Consider the following 22,670-nt stretch of genomic DNA (forward strand, 5'->3'; position numbering starts at 1 on the left):
CTGCCAGGGTGAAGATTTTCAAAAACTCGGGTTGCAGTGTTATGTAGACAGCGAAACTGGAGTATTTGGCTTGTGACGTCGGCGCCTGCGCTGTTATCTCCGCCTACTGGAAACTTTTTCAGGCTACTGATTGGCCAACATGGCTTTACGGTTGAGATTATATCGCCACCTGTTGGTTTGGCATGCTCTTGACAGTGCTTCATAGCATGCGTTTGCGTTTTCATGTGGACGGAGATTTTTTTTAAAACGGAAGGAAAAACTCAGTTTATAAAAATACCCGTGTACGCGTGGACATGGCCTGAGACCACTAATGAAAATGCTTGTTTTGCATTTTTTTTCTAATTTAATAGATGAAAATGTTAATATTTAAAAAATTTTATAAGTTGAGGCAAAAGTTTAATGGAAAATTAATATGAATTAAAGAAAATTAATATGAATTAATATAATTGAAAAAAATTTATATGGTTAAATGGAAGAAACAAAATTTCTAGGTTAAAACATAAAAAATCCTTATATAATCTGAAAGTGTGGCAGTTTACATTTGCTTTTTTATTTCAGAAAAGACAAGAATGTTCACAAACATTTGCAGTTCTCCATAAATAAGAATAAACAGAAAAGCCAAAACAAAAATAAAACATAAAATTGGTTTTAAAGCTGATCAGACACAAAATCGTTCCATCGAAGAATCACACAACGATCCCGCCTTCCTTGCACGATCCACAGTAGATGTCCTAATATATAAAACATGCAATTCATATCAGTATCTAAACTAGCTGATATTGTATTTTCCTGTAACATTTTGAAAATCAGTGATTATATATACTGCTCTAGTGCTTTTCAGTCCCTCAAACAGAAACAAAAAATAAAAAAATATATTTACAGAACCTGCAATTGAATTATTTTCACTATTATTCAGCAAGTCTATTTTTGATATTTAATAAGCGGTATTGCTCAGTATGTGGAAAAGCAAAAGCAGCAGGTGAAGACAAATAAACCCCCTTATATATCTATAACAGTCATTGAAATTTCTAAGAAAAGAACAAAAAAGTACAGTAGAAGCAAATAATAGTACAAAAATCAAATGGAACAACAAAATATCACATTAAAGCAATTCCCTTTACATACACCAGTGGAGTTACAGATATTTAGAACCGCATTGAGCACAAAACAGCAGGAAAAGGCACAGTTCCGGTGTCGGTGCTGCTTGCATGAGAAACTGCACTATATATTGCATCTAAAATACTGTACAGATCTCTGCAAAGACAGAGGATTCACAGAGGCAACACTAGAACTTTAGCAAAGCACTGTGGTGTGTTTAATATGTAGTGACCACAGCATCAAGACCCCTGTGAAGAAGTTTAATCAGCTTTCTGAAAAGAGTGAAAGAGGCATGTGCCACAAAACATTTATAACTGACAGAAAAAGAAAGGCTTCCCTTAAGAACTGCATTTATAGAAATAATATCTACCAAATTACTCACTTTTATTTTATTTTATTTTTTTACATTTTCACATTCATTCAAGTAAAAGATCTCATATTTACACAATCAAGCATACACTTTCCCCTCCAAAAAAAAAAAAGCACACTGTCATTATCATTTCGGTTGTGCCTGATTTGTTAACATTAAGAAAACCATTTAGAAAAGCTGTTAACTTTTGAAACACATGAATTGGTGTATACAAATACCAGTAATTATGTAGCTACAGAGATCATTATTCTAATCCTTTCAGGACACAACAAGCTCTATCCTCCTTGCCCTGTGGGTAAATGCATGTGCTCTGCCGCCACATGCTGTTGCAATGACACAGACAGAACAGAAGTGGGCGACAAAGTGCACAGGCCACTGCATGGCCCCTCTAGTAGTAGAGAGGAGCGGATCGGTCATCCATGATGCTTGGCCTGAGGTAGACCTCCAGGGACCGGTCACTAGATGGAGAGGGGGTGGAGAACAAACACGGTCAGTACGCCCACAACACGGCCCGCGCTAGTGACCCACTGAACTACGACACAAAAACAGCTTAAAGTCTACTGCACTTTGATTTGGGATACAGAAGAAAGGTACTGCTGAAAGGCATACGGTGATTCATTTGACATATACTTATGAACAGGTATCTGGAGAAGAGTCTATGAAGGGTGTTTGGAGCAGGCATGCAAATGGAACAAGACACAGTTACTTCTGTCAGCATTGATAGATGCATGCAAGAGTTAGATTCGGGGTTACCTCCAGCGCCAACATCATTTCCTGGCAACATATGACCTCTCTGGCTGGTACGAACTACAGCTCACACACAAAAACCAACCAGAGAGGCAGGTGGCGGTATGAGACGAAACAGTTGTGAAGCCCTACTGCCCGTTTAAGCCGAACAGCGAATGTGAGTCGAAAACGAATCAAAACAAAAGAATAAAAGAAAGGGCATGATTGGTTTGGGTGAGCAGCGATGGGAGGCAGGTGACTTACGGAGGTCCTGCAACACTCAGAACCGGGACAATTCAGGACCCAAACTGGAAAGTAAAGAGAGGTCCAGGGGTTTGTACCTGAGAGCTCAGCTCAGACCGAGGTTATGCATGGCTACATTTCCACCGCATTCACATGACTGTTAGTGTTGTGCATGATGGCCGTACTGTAGGTTACTTGCTCTGTGACATGGCGCTTTTGTTTGGACTGCTCATGGATGACGTCACAATTTTATGTTCGTAGATGAGTCAATAACGCACTTCTAGAAATGACATGGGTTCAAAATATAGTGCAAAATGAAAGGTCTGCCCATAGCAGTTTGGTTAGGAGTTCCAATTAGTACAGAGATGTGTATGGAAAACAATGAACTCTTGAAGAGCACATTTCAATATCAAATCCTTCACAGTTCTTTATATAAAATGCATGCTTATAAAACTGACACGTCTTATACATCTCAAATAGATCAGATCTTAGAAGATAAGAAGAGAAAAAAGGCGAGCAGGCAAGCACAGACACAAACACATGGACAGGTCACGTATTCATACAGACACGACGTCATGATGCACAGATACACAAACATTACGCTAGATTAAAACTGTGTGCTCTTCAGGTTCGTGAAACATTGGTTAATAGTCCATCTTAAAAGATGACATTTTATTTGTGGACGACCCAGTTGAGCTTGCCTTGTCGGTATGTGGATGCAAGTGAGAAAGCCAAAAAAAAAAAAAACGGAATAAGTAGTTCAGGGTGTAAGATTAGCCATTAATGGCCCAAAATTGTTCATGCCATATTTATTTGGTTTAATTTAAATTTATAGATTTTATCAAATAATGTATCAATAAATAGCATCATAAAATATAAATGAATATCACAATAAAAGTATTTTCTGTTGAGTTGGCTGTAGATGTGCAGCACCCATTGAAACTCAATGCAAATAATTGTAAATTCAAGATGACAAATTAAAAATCATCAAAAGCTCATTTGAACAAATGTTTTATTAATATATAGATATTTATTTATTCCTTTCGTAAAAAGTCACCATACATTCAAGGTCAATGTTCACTATGTTCCTCCTCAGCATGCATATTGTGATTGTTACACTGATTTCTTGTGCATTTTTCCTAGTTTGTCTATATTTTCCAAGAAAAAAAAAAGGAAGAAGAAACAAAAGAACACAGCGAGGACTACACCACAGCTCCAGAGGATCTGTCAGTCAACATCATAAAACTGCATGGAAACATACTACAACGGGAATGTTTTAAAGACATGGGCTGGTGGCATTTCAGTATGGGCTCAGAATAGGCTAAAATTAATATATTCACAAAATATGATACATAAATGTGGAACCTGATTGATATTGACAAAATAAAATTAATATATTCACAAAGGCATAATTTAAAGAGATAATTCACTCAAAAATGAACATTCTGTCATCATTTACTCACCCTCAAAACCCACAAGACTTAGGTTCTTTTGGTTATCTGGAGGGATAGAAACCTCTCAGGATTCATAAAAAATATCTTACTCTGTGTTTCAAAGATGAACCAAAGTCTCATGGGTTTGGAACAACATGAGGGTGAGTAAATGATGACGCTCATTTCGTTTTTAAGTGAACTGTCCATATAAAGGCCCTTTTCACATTGCATTTCATTTCAACATTTCAGTGTTGTCCAGTGCATTGATCTCTTAACTCTCATTTGGTTGGCTGAAGAGGATGTACTTTATAAAAAAAAAAAAAAAAAAAAAGAATATAAAAAATAAAATAAAAAATAAATGTTGCCATTTCAATCACTATTTTACCAAAAAGTGAAATTTGGTATTTTTGAATCGAAACCGCTAAGAAAAGTCTGAAAACATTCACACTCAAATTCAAGGTTATCCATTAGTTCATGAGTCTCAAAAGTTGTGAACACACTTGTGTTCAAATGAATATTTGAAAATCAAATTTTGTGAATTAGGTCACACATTTGTGAATCATACTGTCAAAATATACATTTTGATACTATTCTGATCCCATACTTTAAGCTGTCTGAGGCAGGATAATGGGATTTTGTTGTGGGGTAAAGGTTTCTGCTCAGAGCACTTTTCTTTCATGCATGTAGGGTGAGTGGACACGTACTGGTCTGGACGAACAGCACAGTCCCACCCGAGGATTTTGAAGCTCATGCGACCTTCACTCTAGTTTCGTAGGTCCACTATCATTTGGCACTTGTTTAATGAGGGCAAATTTCGATTTTCCTTCCAATCTTTCCAATTTCATCTGTGAATCGGAGGAAAATCTAAGCTCACCAAGCGACACAGCCTCTGGACCAGAGGAGCACCAGGTAATACATGGATTCACAAAATGCAAATGCTCTTCAAAAACAGAGAGAGTCTGCACACCTAAACCACAAAGAATAATAATTAAAAAAAAAAACATTCCTCATTTGGCATGAGGCTCCCATCACATCTGCTTAGAAAAAACACTCAGCAAGAGCTTCGGAATGAGAAGAGCTGCTCCGTAAGACCAAATTTGCTTTTCTTTTGGCACTTTTACATGAGGATGTCATTTTAAAAAACAACCACATAGCAAAACTTGTGCTCATGCATGAAAGACGGGAAGTGGTAAGCAGTCTCTTTGGAGTCCACAGCGATGTCATAGCGGTGTCACTACAGGCGAATCAGAGTCCTTAAAGCAGCGAGACGAGCAGTTGGACTGCGTTCCGGTCGTTCTTCTCAGAGTTCCCCCCCGACCCACCACACGCGACCGTCACTATCGCCCCGGCAAGACGCAGGGAGGAAGAGAGGACAGAAAGGAGGGATGAGACTGGCCCCTTCCATTGGAGGAGGAGTGTGTGGAGGCAGAGCTTAAAAGGGGAGGGGCTAAGGGAAGTAGGGGCGTGGCCCCTGTGCTATCCGGATCTGTGTCTGATAGTCTGTCTGTGTTCACACTGTCGAAATCAATTTGCCATCGGAACTGTGGAACAAAGAGAGAAGGAAGCTTGCCAGGTCGGACACATTCAGAGAGAAATGAAGAAAAGACAAGACAGCCACAAATGGGCAGGAGTGAAGGCTGTAGGGAGGACTTATTCCTCAACCTGTCTAACATCAAACTACACAGCTATTGAATGTGCCATGGGATATTAAAGTACCATTTTCAATTGACAAGGTCAAATCTAAAAGAAGGGATTAAAATGGGTAAAAGGTCAGGTCAAGTTGTATTAAACTTGTTCCTCAAATCAGGTTCACAGTAATGCACTTACAATTGACGTTTATGAGGCAGGACATTGCACTGGAATAAATGTTACAGTTTACACATAATTTTCAAAAATATGGCTACAATACTTGAAACATTGTGTTAAATGTGATACAATCTCATAATAATCTTGTCTATGCAAAGTTATAGTAATACACTACTGTTTTGGGGTCTGTATGATTTTAAAAATGTTTTTGAAATAAGTCTCCTGTGCTCACCACGGTTGCATTTATTTAAGCAAAAATACAGTACAAACAAGAATATTGTGAAATATTATTACCATTTAAAATAATTGTTTTCTATTTGAATATATTTCAAAATAGAATTTATTTCTGTGATGCGAAGCTGAATTTTCAGCATCATTACTCCAGTCTTCAGTGTCACATGATCCTTCAGAAATCATTCTAATCTGCTGATTTGCTGCTCAAATAATGTTGAAAACAGTTGTGCTGTTTAATATTTTTATGAAAACCATAATACATATTTTTAGCATACTTTGATCTATAGAAATGTCAAAAGAAGAGCATTTATCTGAAATATAAATATTTTGTAACATTATAAATCTCATTACTGTCACTTTTGATCAATTTACTGAATAAAAGTATTGATTTCTTCAAAAAAATAAAAATAAAATCTTGTCAATGTAAAAACATTAAACATAGTAAGTTTTGCTACCTGAAAGGGCTGTTACATATAGAGACAAATATGTCAACAGGAGTAACACTGATAATGTTTTAGTTTATGTATTTGAAACAGTAGTCTCACTGCAAAAACAAAGATGCTCACAATTTTGCTTGAATGAAACTACAAGCTTCACATTTCTACTTTTAAACCCTTCCAATGAACACATTTTCATTGTAAGTGCATTACTGTACAAAGTTTTTATAAACTGACGTGTTGATATGAAGCTATTGTCTGCTCTCCATAGAGTTTCAGTTGTTTTGAACCTGAAACATTTTTTTTGAAGTGAACTGAATCTCAACTAGAGGCTTCTAGAGACAATGAGTTCAGGGCACACAGACTATGAGCAGCTCTGATCCTGACCTTAATGGATCACACACACACACACAATGAGGTTACAGTGAGGTCAACAACGATGCATCTCACAATCCAGCATCTTATTCACTCCACTCACAAAAACAGACAGACACACAACCTTCTCGTCAAACCATTTACAATTCTCTGATAAAACAGGGTTGGTCTCCCAACAAATATCAGCACTACATTGCACATTTAGCATAAGCAAGCACGAGCTAATAAAGGGAAAAACACAAATATTTACTACTATCCACTAAGAGAGATATAATTAGCAGTACAGTTTTGGCATTTTGGCATAAATTCATAAAACTGATTCATTAAGTGTCATTTCTGTTCATTAAGAGCCGATCTTACCTTGTGGCAAACTGACTGTCATAATCCTCTAGCGCTGGCTGGAATTTGTAAAAACAACATTTCAGTGCGGCTTAGAAGCTTATTTCCAGCTTAGAAGGAAAATGTCTAACACAGTGTATTAAAGGGACAGTTCACACAAAATACTATCCCTGTCATCATTTACTTACTCTCACATCGCTCCAAATGGAAGGATATATTTTTTTTAATAATGTTTCAATTCTATTTTCCTACAATGAAAATAAGTAAGCAATAATGTTGCTTCTACAAGGCTTTGGACTTTTATTGTGACTCTTGTTTCATACCCAAACTATCCACATGGCAAGTGCACTGATGTCCCAGGTGAGCTACTGAGCAAGTTTACTACTGTATGTCAGTAAAGCCATACATATGGAACTGTTTATGTGATGCAATCATCAAAATGTACTAGTTTACAAATCATGATCTATAGTAAAACTGTTTTAAGGTCATAGTATTGCGCAAGGAACTGCACAATGAGTCACAATTAATCAACAATCTGCTGCTGTAATCATTTGTGTGAAAGGGAATAAAAGTTGTTGGTGTTTTCCTGCCACTATTACTCATTTCAGCTAGAATCTGCAGTAAATCGGTATTTTTTTGCCCCTGGTCAACAAGCTTTCGCTGTATGGAAAAAGTGAAGCTTTTCAAAACAGCTTTTGCATTCCGCAGAAGAAAGTCCTATGCGTTTGAAACCACATGAAGGTGAGTAAATGATAACAGAAATTTCATTTTAGGGTGAACTATCCATTTAATATGAAAACCATGCATATTAATAGAAACCCACATGCAGTAAGCTTTACAGAACAGATTAAAGAAGAGATGATGCATAGATTAAGCTTGGAGCAGAGTTAAAAGAGAATTACAGAGAATAAATCCCAAGAAAGCAGACATTAGTGAGAGATTCCGGTCTAATGCTAATATGTGTGTGTGTACCTGTGCGAAGCCTGCCATGCTGTAGGGACGTGGTCGAGTCTGTGTTAGGCTCTGTGCCAACAGTCGGGCAGTCAGACCATAGTCAGGCATGGGTAAGGACATGTCCTCTCGCTCCAGCAGGTTTCCTGTGCTGCTGCTCTTCCCATGGTGAAGACTACAGGATGAAGGTCAGTCAATCAGTCATCTTTACACCTGCCATCAACATGTGTTTTGTATCCGGATAGTTTTTCGCTGCATTGAATTTACTCCTTTATTCCAATGCATCTCCAGTGCGATCAGATAGAGATGCAAATGCAAACTGCTACTTACACTACTGTTCAAAAGCTGGGATCTGTAAGATCTTTTTTTTTTTTTTTTTAATAATTCAGCAAGGATGCATTAAATTGATTTGTTTATAGTTCTATTTCAAGTAAATGCTGTTCTTTTGAACTTTCTATTTATCAAAGAATCCTGAAAAAAAAATAATTGCACAAAATATTAAGCTGCATAACTGTTTTCAGCACTGATAATAATAAGAAATGTTTCCTGAGCAACAAATGAGCATATTAGAATGAGTTCTGAAGGATCATGTGACATAGAAAATGACATTTTAAATTGACATTGTGACATTTTAAATGGTAATATTTCACAATATTACAGTTTTTACTGTATTTTTGATCAAATAAATGCAGCCTTGGTGAGCATAAGTCACTATTTTCAAAAACATTACAAAATCTTACCGACCCCAAAATTTTGAACATTTGTGTTTTACATTTGAGGTTGTGTTAACTGAATCGGTTGTGCTGAGGTTGCATTAACAGAATTTTCAGTCATTTCCTTTAATTATGAACTCCTCGATAAAGCATGTGAATCGTGATTTGAAGTGAAGAAACGGAAAGAAAAGAAATGAGCATTCCAACCGAAACAAGATTCCAACCATAATCCAGTGAAATAATTTGATTAATAATCAGATACTGTTGATTAAATCAAGAGATTTAATCAAAGCACAAGAGCACAACATCTGTTGTCTTTCGAATCACCAGAGAAGAAATAGAAAAGCCCAGAACCTGCAGTCCACACTTAGGCAAAGTGATGTATATGATTATTTTCAGTGTTACCTCATTATATATTCCTACATAGCTGATAACAAAAATGCATTTGCATTTTCACCTTCATTAAATGTGGTCAAAATCTGTCCAAGAGTGACCGATTGTGATCCGATCATCGAAAAATGCATGCTAATGCCAAGTGTAAAGACAGAAACACAGTTTGTGTCATTTCAGGGAACTTACTTGACTCTTAACTTCTCGTTGTCACTGTCAGGCAGCACTCGGGTGTAGGAAAAAGGAAACCAGCCACGCCTGAAATGAAAGAGCTTTTCTTTAGAAACTCCACATCCATGACATTGGATAAAACCCAATGTGAAGAATAAGCATAAGCTTAAGTTTAATATCTCAGTTTATTTATAAATATTCTTCTAAACAGAAAAGAGATTAAATGGAGAGTAAACAGAGTTTCATTCCTCTCAGACTACTCTCCTAAGAAAAAGACTCTTGTAATCAAATTTATCTTTGCTGAAATCGCTGTCTAGGGAGGACTCACTGTTCACACATTAACTATACAGTAAGTCATTGTTTATTGCAAAATATTTAAATATATGCAAATATATAAGTAGTTAGAGGTTGTAGGGAAATGTGTCTCATGGGAGCTGGCAGTCGCTGCTAAGCTCTTTGTGCAGCTCTCATTTCCATGGAAACAGTGACTGATCCAAGTAGGCAGTCTCTCTAGGATTATGGGTAGTGTAGTGTAGGACTTAATGGGGCTGTCAGTTTGTTTCCATCGAAAATTAGTTTAGTTTCAGAAGTTTTTCCCTCAGGAGAAATTAAAACTAAAAAATAAGATAATTGTTCATATATAGTAAGAGTATTGAATTATATTACTTTTAAGTGAAAATTAACGTGGGTAGAATGAGATAATTTGGTGAGATATGTTCATATTGAGTTCATAATAAATTGGACTTTATATTTTGGCATCCTAGCAAATATCAGCACCGTTTGAGATCTCTTTTGAAACTCTAGAGACGACACATGGGAGATTACTAGGGCCTTTTTCCCAGTAGAATAATCTGAAATGGATAGGACAAGGGACCCAGAAATCCTAGCAATGGCCCCGACATCATCTGTAATGTTTAGGTTGTGTGGTTCATTAAAGAAGTTCAGTACTCATTCGTTTTCCTTGCATTATATATTTTGCATTACAAAATAGATTTTTCCCCCTCATTCAGTTCTGTTGTTAATGTATACATCATTGCGTGCTTACATCTTGTTTTTCTCATTCTCCCCATAGTGCCAGCCGTCCCGAGCCTCTGGCACCAGCAGGGTGATGATGTCGCCCTCAGTGAAGCTCAGAAGGGTGCTATTGTCGCCAGCGGTGTGGGAGAAAATGGCCTGTACGCGAGAACGTCCGTTTTTCTCCAGACCAGCCGCCATGGAACTTGACCTGGGCAGAGTTCGTGTTTCTCCTAAAGAAAGATTCAAATAATAATAATTAATAATAATCAAGGTGCAAATTGTTAAAAGAAACAGAGGGAGGATATTTGAACACGAACATCATCATTGAAATGTTAATGTAGAAATACAGTGTAATGCATATAAAATAATTAACCAACATCAAAAAACATGCAAATGTATTCATAAATTATTTAAATATTAACTAACTACTAACTAAATCTCTGTGGGATTAAAGTAAATATATATATATATATTTTAATGATATGTATATCAATAAAATTTACTTATTGACTATACATTTACAGGTCCCATGAGGTATTGAGATAAGCTGTCAAACATTTTGAACACATTTTAGCCATCTATCCCCACAGATTTTCCATTTTCATTCTAAATTTTGTTAATCGTGCCAGTATTTTTGTTGTTTTTGTCATTGATTATTTTTCTTTAACTTATTTTTTTAAAACTCTATATTGTCTCTATATACTATATTATCTATAAAGTTTTTATCAATTTTTATTTTTGTAATTTTACTACTTCAACTAGTAAAATTAAAATTAGTAGTAAAATTACTACTCCCCACCCCCCCATTAATTAAAAAAGTTAATTTAGTTAATGATAATAACCCTGTTCTGGGGATGAAAAAAGAAAGATCACTTTATGGCTCAAAACCCCAATTTGCCCAAAGGTTTGCATGGATATGCAGAAGGATTGGTTTCTCTTACCCACGGTGGTCTTGTTTTTAGCAGGCTGGGGCCTGCGGACAGGCAGGGTGTTGGAATAGACGTCGCTGACCTGTCTCTGGGGCTGGCTCTGCGTTTGAGACTGATTCGGTGGAGAGGGTGGTCTTCCCTGAGAGACCCCGCCATCAGTCCAGTAGTCGTCTCCATGGACCCCCGTTGTCCCGTTTACCAGAGACATGCCATCAGGACCCATTAGCCGCTGCAAGCATACAGATTACCAAGTAAGCATTGCCAGACACACAGAAGCCTGGATTACTGACATACTGTTTGTCCAGACAACAGGACAAACGGAAGAATAAAAGAATGATCACTTTGATGTGTAAGATAGGAAAATAATTTCGTAATACTTTGTCTGCAAATGACGGTTTTATATGGATAATGTTTTAAAAACACTTGCTCACATGCAATAGCGGAGGGGCATTTATACTTATTACCATGCAATTTCATTAACCAGTTACAATAGTGGCCGTTTACTGATATGCCTTAATGGAGTAGTGCACCCAAAACTGAACATTTGCTAAAAAATGTACTCACTCTCAGGCCATTCAAGATGCAGATGAGTTTATTTCTTCATCAGAACAGATTTGGAGAAATTTAGCATTACATCACTTACTCACCAATGGATCCTCTGCAGTGAATGGGTGCCGTCAGAATAAGAATCCAAACAGCTGATAAACACATCACAATAATCCACAAGTAATCCACACAACAACCAGTCAGAACATCAATTAACAATTTAAGAAGTGGAAAGCTACATGTTTGTAATGAACAAATTCATCATTAAGGCATTTTAACTTTAAAGTGTCACATAAAAATACAAGCCCATAATCCATAATAATGCTTTCTCCAGTGGAAATAGTCCATCCACAGTTTGAATGTCTCGATGGATTTGTTTCTTACAAACATGCAGCTTCTCATTTCACAAGACATTAATTGATGCTGTAAGGCATTTCCCGAACATCACACCATTATATGAGAGTCGTAAAAAACTGAACCATGGCCAGCCAGGCGGCAACTTTCTCCAATGAGTTCCTGTCTCGCTCTGCTTATCTTTACAAAGAAAACACGGAGCTAATGATTTGCCAGGCCACCTCCATGTCGACACAATACTAAGACAACAAGAACTGACCCCTCCCATCTGGATCCGTTTAAGCTACAGAAGGTCAGTAGGTTTCGTGACTGGTTTCAGCATCAATTAATTCCCTTACAACTGAGTTAAAATTCATTACAATGCATTCGACTCATGTGGATTACTTGTGGATTATTGTGATGTTTTTATCAGCTGTTTGCACTCTCATTCTGACGGCACCCATTCACTGCAGAGAATCCATTGGTGAGCAAGTGATTTTACTGCTAAATTTCCCCAAATCTGTTCCAATGAAGAAACAAACTCATCTTCATTATGGAGGGCCTGAGGGTGAGTACATTTTCCGCAAATTTTCAGTTTTGGATGAACTACTCCTTTAAGGGAGAAGCCCTTAAAAATAGATCTTCTTCTGGACAGAGGGCCAGAATGATGGTTGATATGTGCAAAAACTTTATTAACAATTGAACTTTAGGGAACATTTTAAAATAATAATAATAATAGTAAAAAAAATACATGTCATGACTCCTTTAAACCAGCAGACAAGGCCAGACTTCTAAACAAGCTCTGTGATATAAGAGTATCACTTGAGCAGCAGCGCCAATAGAGAGAAAGTACATTATGGTTGTGGAGGCTCAGATATTGTATTAACATTGTGTGAGCGTTCTGCTCTAGCGAGGGACCACTCAACTAAAGCACTGCCTGCAGAAACAAGTTTTAAAGAGGTTGAATCATCCTACGCTAAGCTAATGCTGCAGTATGCAAATGAACGTTTACTTTTTCACATTAAGTCATGAGACACTTGAAATGCTATTTTGTATGTTCCGACCAACAATAAATCCTTATTGTGAAACAGAAGGCAAATATTCCCTACTAACCCCCTGATGGCCCAGGCCACTTCCCATGAAGGCAGCTAGTTCGGGGGGCACAGGCAGCGGTTGTGCTCCAGGAATGGGATCTGAGATGACCAGGTTGCCCTTGGAGGAGTGCAGAGGGCTGGAGAGGAGGGTGCTGGATCCAGAGCACATCTGCTGGGCGAGCAGCATGGCCCTGTCGGGCAGCTTGTTGGGGTCTGAACAGGCCTGCTGCCACACTGGGATCTTCTGGGTTAACAAGTCCTTACCCTACAAACAAGAGAAAAAGCACCATAGATAGTTTAGGATGGCATTAGAAAAATTTGACCATAACTGGTGTGCTAAAATGTATCTGAGTGAGTGAATGAGAGAATGAGAGAGAGAGAGAGAGAGAGAGAGAGAGAGATGCCAGATGTCCTCTGTTGGTTTTACACCACTACACTTGCTCATTATGTAAAAAATTACCATGGTAACTGCAGTTTCTGCCAAAACACCAGAGTTACTACAGTTATTGTTACTACTTCAAAATTGTGACTAGATTTTTACACTTTCAGAACAAAATCTGAGTGGTTGCCAAGGTGTTTCAATATGGTTGCTCAGGTGTTCTGAGTGGTTCTCAGTGGGTTGTTAGAGTGTTCTGGGTCATTGCTAGGGCATTTTAAGTGGTTTATAATGTGTTGTGAAGGTGTTCTGAGTTTTTTATTTTTATTTATTTATTTTTTTTTGGTGTGTTGCTAGAGTGTTCTGAGTGGCTTCTAAGGTGTTTTGAATGTGTTGCTAAGGTGTTCTAAGTAGTTTTTAGTGTGTTGAAAAGGTGTTCTGAGTGTTTCTTGATGTGTCGCTTGGGTGTTCTGGGTTGTATTTAGTGTGTAGCTACGATGTTCTGGGTGGTTTCTATGGTGTTCTAGAAGTTTTTTTTGTGTTGCAAAGATGTTTTAATGTGTTGCTAGGGTGTTTTATGTAAGAGATAATGGCTAATTTCCGTTGGGTTGTTGCCTCCGCAGAGTGCATTAAAATCGTTTAATGCACAGCAAGCTTGACAACAAGTTTCTGTGTTCCTATGTTAGGATGCTCTGAGTGGTTTTCTGTGTGTTGTTTGGGTGTTCTGAGTGGTTTTCAGTGTGCTGTTAGGATGTTTTGAGTAGTTCCTTTCGACTGTTCACTCTACATTGCGAAGCATTCGCAGTGGGAACTCCTCCCCTTCTCCGAAATCCTGAAGCCTTATAGGAAAACGCCAGTACAATAAACTGGCCAACTGTTGCTAATTATGCAAATCACATACAAATACTGACAAGCCCGCGGGCAGTATATAATTGGAGCGCGACAATTGCCTCAGAATCTTCTCCTTCACGTTGCCATCGTCGAAGACGCACCTGAAGACAGCTTCTTCTTTTCCGCATCCGATGGCTAACTTCTGCCGAATTTGCGTGGGCCCCATCGACCCGCCGGCCCCGCACGAGCACTGCATTGCCTGCCTGGGCCTGGCCCACGCTGAGGTGGCTTTCTCTGTGTCCGACTGTGTGCACTACGCTGACTTACCATTCCACGTTTTGAGGACTCTGAGGAGCATCGCTCGTGGACTTATGGGGACGAGGCCCACTGCCGCCAGCGAGCCGCTGGTGGGCCCTCCCCTCCCTCGGGGCGATGGTGATGACTTGGTCCGGGCCATCGTCCTGCCATCACCCCTTTAACCAGTCCTTTTTGCTGATGAGAGCTGGGATGCTCCAGAGGAACCTGCCAGGTGTAAGCTTGACTCCTGGTACTTCCAGTCGAGCCACCGCCTGGCTGCCTCGAGGAGGAGGGTCCCGTTCTTCCCGGATGTCCTCGAGCAGGTGGAGAAGTCGTGGTCTGCACCCCAGTTGGCGCACGTCCACTCTTCCACTCAGTCCATGTTCTCCCACGTGGACGGGACGAAGGCCCAAGGCTATGTGCGCATGCCCCCCATCAAGGAGACCATTGCTGCGCATCTGTGCCCTTCCTCGGCCATGCTTGGCACAGACCTCGGCCTGCCTTCTAAGCCTTGCAGATTGACCACCCACCTCGCTGACAAGGCTTACACCTTTTGCGGGTGAAGTGGCATCCGCGCTGCACGTGATGGAGGTACTGCAGGTCTTTCAAGCTAAGCTCCTGTAGTCCCTGGACAACGGCAACATGGAAGACGTCGTGAAAGACCTGCACACAGCGCATGTTCCATCCACCGACGAGTCCACGCTCCTCTTCTGCGCCCCGCTCTGCTCAGAGAAAGGCTAAAGCAGCCCACCGCATCCTCTGCGGCTCCTCGAGCTGGATGTTCGCTGCAAGCAGCGGACGGGACCCAGAAAAAGGTGCCACCGTCAGAGGAGGAGCCCCCACCGTGATAGCGGACTGCCCTCGGCTGCCAAGCCCTCGTCCTGACGGACCGGCCAAGAGGAGGAGAGAGCTTGCTGGAGGCCCGGCCCCCAAGCACCGCAGTCTGCATTATGTTCCCCTTGTTCCTGTAGGCGACAAATGCAATATTCATGTTTGTTCAATAAAAACACAAACATCCTCACAAAAAGAGCTGTTTTATCCTCATCATATTGATATGGTGTTACTCGCCCTATCATATTGATACGGTGTCACTCGCCTACTCATATTACTTGCCCAGTCCATGAACATTGCTGCCAGCGATAGCGACCGGAGAGATTCGGCCGCTATGTCAGTTCCTAGACGTGTGGAGAGCTATTCCAGGCATTTTGTGCTGGGTGCTGAGCATAATAGAGCACGGATATTCCCTCCAGTTCAGACGCAGACCCCTCCATTTCAACGGATACGTTCAGCATTCAGGATGACGACTCTGAAGCAGATCCCGGCACAAATCCGTCCCGGGGACTGGTTTGCATCCGTGGAACTGAAAGATGCATACTTTCATATTCAGATAACACCACACCACAGACGCTTTCTTAGGTTTGCTTTCGAGGGCACGGCAAACTAGTAATCCGTGCTCCCATTCGGGCTGGCTTTAGCTCTCGCGCACGTTCTTGAAGTGCATAAATGCAGCGCTTTCCCTTCTCAGAGCGAGCGGTATGCGTATTCTAAACTATCTGAACGATGTGCACGCCATTTTAAGAGATGTGCTTATCAGTCATACGGATGTGCTGCTTCGCCATCTGGAATCCCGGGGGATTCACCTGGGACTGGTGACAGTACGCACTGTGGTTAACAACAGATGCGTCGACCTCAGGCTGGGGAGCAGTGTGCGAGGGCGTACCGACTTCAGGCTTGTGGTCAGAGTCTCAGAGAAGGTGGCACATAAACCGCTTGGAACTGAAGGTGGTGTCCTTAGCCCTAGTGGCTTTTCTGATGCAGCTGGAATAGCAACATGTACCGTTTTGCACCGACAATATGTCTGTGGTTTCGTACATAAATCGCCAAGGCAGCGGGGGCTCCCAGATCCCTTTTCAAGCAGGCTGTCTTCTATTACGGGTGGATCGTCATCTACTCTCCATCAGAGCGGCGCATATCCACGGTCTCCTAAACCGTGGAGCAGACATGCATTTGAGGAACAGAATTCCTCACGGGGAGTGGAGGCTGCATCCCAGTTTGGTTCTGATCATTTGGGACCACTGCGGGAGGGCAGAGGTGGATCTGTTCGTGACGAGCGAGAACACACACTGCCCGCTATTCTTTTCACTGTCTCACTCCCCGCTGATGGGAGACACTCTGACATCGCACCTGCCGAGAGCCAGACTTTATGCGTTCCCTCCAGTGAAGATTTTGCCTCTGGTATTATGCAAAATCAGGAAAGAGAGATCTTTGGTGATCCTCATTGCCCCGAACATAAACTTGGTTTCTGGACCTCAGGGAGATGCTGGTTGCTCCCCCTTGGCGAATCCCCCTCAGCGAACGGCTTGATATGGCACCCCAGACCAGAGCTGTGCAGCCTTTATGTGTGGCTACTTCAGGTGTCCTAGAGATTCGCTTTAGGCCTGGGGACTGCAGTGTTACTCTCCGGCCGAGACTGGGCTACGTGCCTAAATCTCCTTCTACCCCCTTTAAAGCGCAGGTAATTTCTTTGCCCGCTTTGTCTTCCGAGCCGTCGACTTCGCGTGATGCCGAGGCTCAGAGCGCCGTTTGCCCTGTCAGGACTTTAAGGATTTTTATCGACCGCTTGGCCATCTTTGACAGTGTGACCAGCTGTTTGTGTGCTTCGGTGGCTATACTAAACTACGACTACTTCGGACGAGCAGTATCTAAGCAGAGACTTTCTCACTGGATAGTGGATGCTATTGTGTCAGCTTATGCGAGCCAGGGACAGGAATGCCTTCTCAACATCAGAGCCCATACGACAAGGGCTATTGCCTCTTCATGGGCCTGACCTAAAAGCACATCTATTCAGGATATATGCTTTGCAGCTGGCTGGTCCTCACAGAATTCTTTCGCCAGGTTTTACAAGTTGGATGTGCCATCCTTGACATCTCAAGTGCTTTCGGTGAGTCACTAACCTCACTTATTCTTCTAGATTATTGCTATCTGCAATTTGTGGCACAGTTTGTTACCGCGTATATCTGTTGACAATGTGCAGGCCTATGTAATTTTTTGTGCTTTTGTTACGTTGCACGGCGCTACCTTGTCACTGTTGTTGTGTCTGCCCTTTATTCAGTGCAGCCGTTCTTCTATTGTGGCCAGATATGCTAATTTAGTATACCTGAGTTAAGATGTTCATTGATCTAGCTCCACCTTATCAGCTGCGGGCTTTCCTAGTGGCATCGCTATTGGTTGGGAATTGTGTGTTGTTCTACCCCATGCTTGGTGTGGTCTTAGACGTTGGTTTGGTCTGATCTTCACCGTTCCCACTGCGAATGTTTCGCAATGTAGAGTGAGAGCGGGAACGAGACATTGTGAAGGTCACCGTGTTCGCTGCTTGATCAGTAGTGCAAGCATTCAGTCTTAGATTCTGAGGCTATTGTCGCTCTCACCACATTATATACTGCCCGCAGGCTTGTCAGTATTTGCATGCGATTTGCATAATTAGCGACAACTGGCCAGTTTATTGTACTGGCGTTATCCTATAAGAGGAGGAGTTCCCACTGTGAATGCTTCGCAATGTCTTCCCGCTCTCAGGGAACCGAGGTTACGAAGGTAACCAGAGACGTTTTCTGTGTGTTGTAAGGGGGGTTAAAGTAATTTTCGTTGTGCTGTTAGGATGTTCTGAGTGGTTTTCAGTGTGCTGTTAGGAAGTTTTGTGTGGAATTCAGTGTACTGTTAGGATGTTTTGAGTGGATTTCGGTGAGCTGTTAAGGTGTTTTGAGTGGTCTTCGATGTGTTGTCAGGGTGTTCTGAGGGTGTCTGTTTACGGTCCATGCAAAAATCAGAACTGATTAGAAAAGTAAGGGTACATTATCCTTATTGCATGATATAAGGTATCATTATTATCCATAGCACAAACAGTGGGGGAGAGGATTATGTGTCAAAGTTTGACTTAGGGTTAAACGTTTTTTTTTTTTTGAGTAAAAAGCCCTACCCTACGGTGAGCCGTCTATCTGTCCCTCAGCTTTTTGATGTCTGTCTTTTGCTTTAGATTTTTAACGTAGCATAATCCTTTCAACATATAATTCACCTCACATCATATTCATAGCAATTGACTGTTGGTGATTCTGAGCAACTGCTAATGGGTCTCTCACATCTCGGAGCACTTACAGTACAGCACACTGCAATGTGGGTGAGGGGCCTTCGTCTCAGTCATACCGCCCACTCCTGGTGACTCACACACACACACACGGCTCCAGATTCTACCACACTCGCTCTCTCTCCCTCTTCAGCACACCCTTTCTGAACTCTTCCTACACACGCCTCTGTACTGATTAGCTACTGGAAAGGGATGTTCTTGAAAATGAAGGGCTTCTCTACGCCCCTCCCTACAGCCTCAACTACATTCCCAGAAGACAGCACCACACGTCTAGTCCATGAACAGGGTCTACAGTTTAGTCCGAGCAAGTTATACAATGATATAATACAGAAAAATAGCCATGTGCAAACATCCCTCCAACACACACACAAGTATACAGATGTAAAAAGGTGCATTTAAGCAGATTGCATATGGGTTGGGAACACCTGCAGATGATAATAACGGCTCTGCATGCAATCTGGAGTTAAAATGAAGTGGTTTTACCATGGGGAAGTGGGTCCGTTATTAGGCATAATTGATATGTCAGAAATTGCGTGCATTACTTCACATGCACTCCTGGAACACAGACAATTGCAGGGGAGAATAAATCTCATCTTTGCAATAAGCCCAAACAAACTGTGCCCAACGGAGACGGTTGTGAGGGTTGATCTTTGGGGATTGCCATGGCAACTGCTGCTGTCTTCAGCCGTATTACAGGAGAGACTGTGAAAGTACATTGGTGCTGATGCTTTCTATCTTGTACAGCAAAGGAAAAAGCATCTGGGTCTCACCTTGCCATGGTAGGCGCTGCTGTTCTTGGCCACAGCGCACTGGCGGTCCACCAGGAAACAGTATCTCCTACGTTCCTCTGAAAGTGCTGTTTTGTAGCCCTCTGCAATGAAGTTATTCAGCTCACTCTGTTTACTGCTGATGGTCTCAACATACTGAGGAAGATAAAAGGAAAAGCAATTAGTTACACACAAACTAATTGGCATATTGGGGCATTCTTTGATGAATATAAAGTTCAATGAACAGCATTTATTTGAAATAGAAATCTTTTGAAACATTATAAATGCCTTTACTGTCCTTTTAAACAATTTAATGTGCCCTTGTTGAATAAAAATATTAATATCTTAAAAAAAATCTTACTGACCCCAAACTTTTGAAGGGTAATGTATATTAATTAATAGAAAACAAACACTTTTTTTTTTTACTTCGCTTCACGGAAAATAATAAATTCAAGAGTTTAAAACAACATGAGGGTTAGTAAATGATGACAGAATGTTAATTTTTGGGTGAACTGTCCCTTTAAAAATTTTCTTGCTTAGTATCAGGCTGTTAAAATCTTTTTTTGCACTGACAGGAAACTTTATGAGAATGTAGAGACTTTTGTAAATAATTAGTTGCCGTAGTACACAGGTCCTCTTTTAAGCCTTACAAAAAGTATTGTGGCAGTACCATGGTATTGAATGATTACCATATTCATGCATTATGGCACTACATAATGTAATACAACTTATGGGCGCTTTTTAGTGTTGTTTTGTCTGTGACTGTACTGTAGATTAAAACATGAGTAGGAGTGCTATGAAGATATGAATGCATTTTAGATGTCTGTGCGATAGTTTTCTTATGAATACTAAAAGGATCTTTTCTCTACCAGCTCTCTGCTGATTGGCTCATAATCACCTCGCCATCTCCCTCTCTCACATCCCCAGTGGGAACTCTCGGCTCCCAGAAATGTCAGAACCATTACAGAACTCATTATCTCAACACATCCAGGTGTTTTAGTGCCCTATTCCAATTTACCCACAACAGTACGAGGGGGACTCCCCGTTGCCCACTGGTATTATCATGCATTTAAGTTATATTGGCCTGAATGAGACAAGTGATGAGAAAAGCATTATAATGAGGAAAGCACTTCAGACACCATCAAGAATCAATGATGGAAACTACTTCAAATAAAAACATGGATTTATAGAGGAAGTGAAGGCAGAAGAATAAGTCAGAAATCTAATGGAGCAGAAAATCTCCTATGGTCACACGACGAAAGCTCAACTGCATTCAGATGAAGATTGGGATGTAAAATTAAATGGCCTGTAAAACCAGTAGGAGGAGTTTTATAGAGAGATTTGATGGACTTCTATCTACTTTGGGACCTGTAGACTGAATTATCTGAAAGAAGAGCTTGTTGAAGAGAGTATCCAGACTAAATTGAGAATACGCAACACACTGTAACCAACTCAACCACAAAATACCAGGTCCTGATTGAATTGAGTGCATGCTGTTAGAAGTTTTAACCACAGGTTGGCGCTAGTTTTACACTGATGGCAACTGGCTTACATTTACTGAGGAGCAACAGAAGGTTGTATTAAAGACGACATGTAGGTTTTGAGGCTTTTAGTCCGTATCTTTCATCTATATGCTAATGTAATCCAAAAAGTTGACAAAAGTTATGCAAACTGTTATGCATTTAAAACGTCTGTCTTCCTCTTCCAGAAAAAAAAAAAATTTAAGACATCATCTCCCTGTTAAGGTGTATTCAAATCTCTACAATGTCTCCTCCTGCTAAATTATAAATATTATAAATACCACTTGTCACTAGCAAATCATGTTGTGTCAAGCTGTGACCTGTAAATTAAATGCTATTACCTATTTAACAAAAAAACACAAGCCATTATTTCACCCCATATCCATGTTTCAATAGAAATATGAAAAGAAAACTGCATTCGTCAAATCACGCCCCCCCACCCAAAAAAAAATGCCTGATATAGGCTACTGTTGGTCTCTATGTATTTTAAGGCCAAGGACCACTTAATAGATGAAGTAGGAGCTGTATGTGTTTAGTAGAATATTAATGTATTTACACATTTAGTCATCAGGGTTATTATTGTTAACCAAATCTAAAACCATCAAAAACATTTTCATTACTTGAAAGAAAGTAAACATTAATTGAAATAAAATTGAATATATTGCCAAGACAACATTTTCCATTTTGGTGTATGTACTAAAATAAACAACCTAAATAAACTAAAACTTAATAAAAACTATATACAGTAGACCTAAAAAAAAACCCTAATAAAAACGACAAAACTAGAGCCCGACTGATATGGGTTTTTTGGGGGCCGATGCTGATACCGATATTAGGGAATAAAAAAAAAGTCTAATACCGATATATCGGCCGATATTCTTTATGTTTAGGCTATATTATAGTACACTATAGTCAAAAGTTTGGACACACTTCCCATTCATGTGTCCAAACTTTTGACTGGTACTGTATATAGAATACAGTATATAGCCTACATAAACAGAATATATATACATACACATTTTTTTGCAATGATAACTCAAATGTGGTGATCAAACACTTATAATGATGTGACAAACATAGGCCTATGTAGTGGAGGCAGGGTATTTAACAATTTAAAATACAAGGAAGGAATAACTGACAACGTGCCGTTGAATTACAGAACAAAAAAAACAAGGTACCGTAACAAAGCTCTTGTTTGGCAAAATTAATATAAGCTATTCTGTCTTAAGACAAGTTAAATAAAACATCTTTATTATATTTCAACGGTAGAAGACAATAGCCAAACCAAAAAGAAACAAAGAAAACACAATGTAACATTCATAAAACCGTACTCAATGGAATGCGCACATGTGACTGGGGCTAGTGCCATCTAGTGGTCGCTGATTTTCTTAGGCTCAGCTGCGCGTGGATCGCGAGCTGTGTGTGTGGATTGGGCAAGGCTAAAAGGGCGGAACGAAAGTCTCAAAATTCAAATGAATCAAATAGAATAGACTCAGAAGAGACGTGGATGAATGCGCGCGTGTCGCCTGATCGACA

At 40.2% G+C, this 22,670-nt stretch overlaps 1 protein-coding gene across 1 annotated transcript in view; it reads right to left on the bottom strand.

The window, feature by feature from the left end:
• Positions 1-531: 531 nt before the first annotated feature.
• Positions 532-22,670, bottom strand: part of LOC107757378 (brain-specific angiogenesis inhibitor 1-associated protein 2-like) — a 49,814-nt gene continuing 27,675 nt past the window's right edge. The window contains exons 5-12 of the mRNA XM_016574838.1: positions 19,618-19,770; positions 13,225-13,470; positions 11,245-11,461; positions 10,332-10,533; positions 9,305-9,373; positions 8,034-8,187; positions 7,083-7,120; positions 532-1,926 (exon numbers count right to left, since the gene is read on the bottom strand). Coding sequence (XP_016430324.1) covers positions 1,857-1,926; positions 7,083-7,120; positions 8,034-8,187; positions 9,305-9,373; positions 10,332-10,533; positions 11,245-11,461; positions 13,225-13,470; positions 19,618-19,770 — 1,149 coding nt within the window. The 3' untranslated portion in view covers positions 532-1,856. The remainder of the gene's footprint in view (positions 1,927-7,082; positions 7,121-8,033; positions 8,188-9,304; positions 9,374-10,331; positions 10,534-11,244; positions 11,462-13,224; positions 13,471-19,617; positions 19,771-22,670) is intronic.

Source organism: Sinocyclocheilus rhinocerous, unplaced genomic scaffold (assembly GCF_001515625.1).
Source record: "Sinocyclocheilus rhinocerous isolate Xijiao unplaced genomic scaffold, SAMN03320098_v1.1 scaffold383, whole genome shotgun sequence".
Classification (NCBI taxonomy): Eukaryota; Metazoa; Chordata; class Actinopteri; order Cypriniformes; family Cyprinidae; genus Sinocyclocheilus; species Sinocyclocheilus rhinocerous.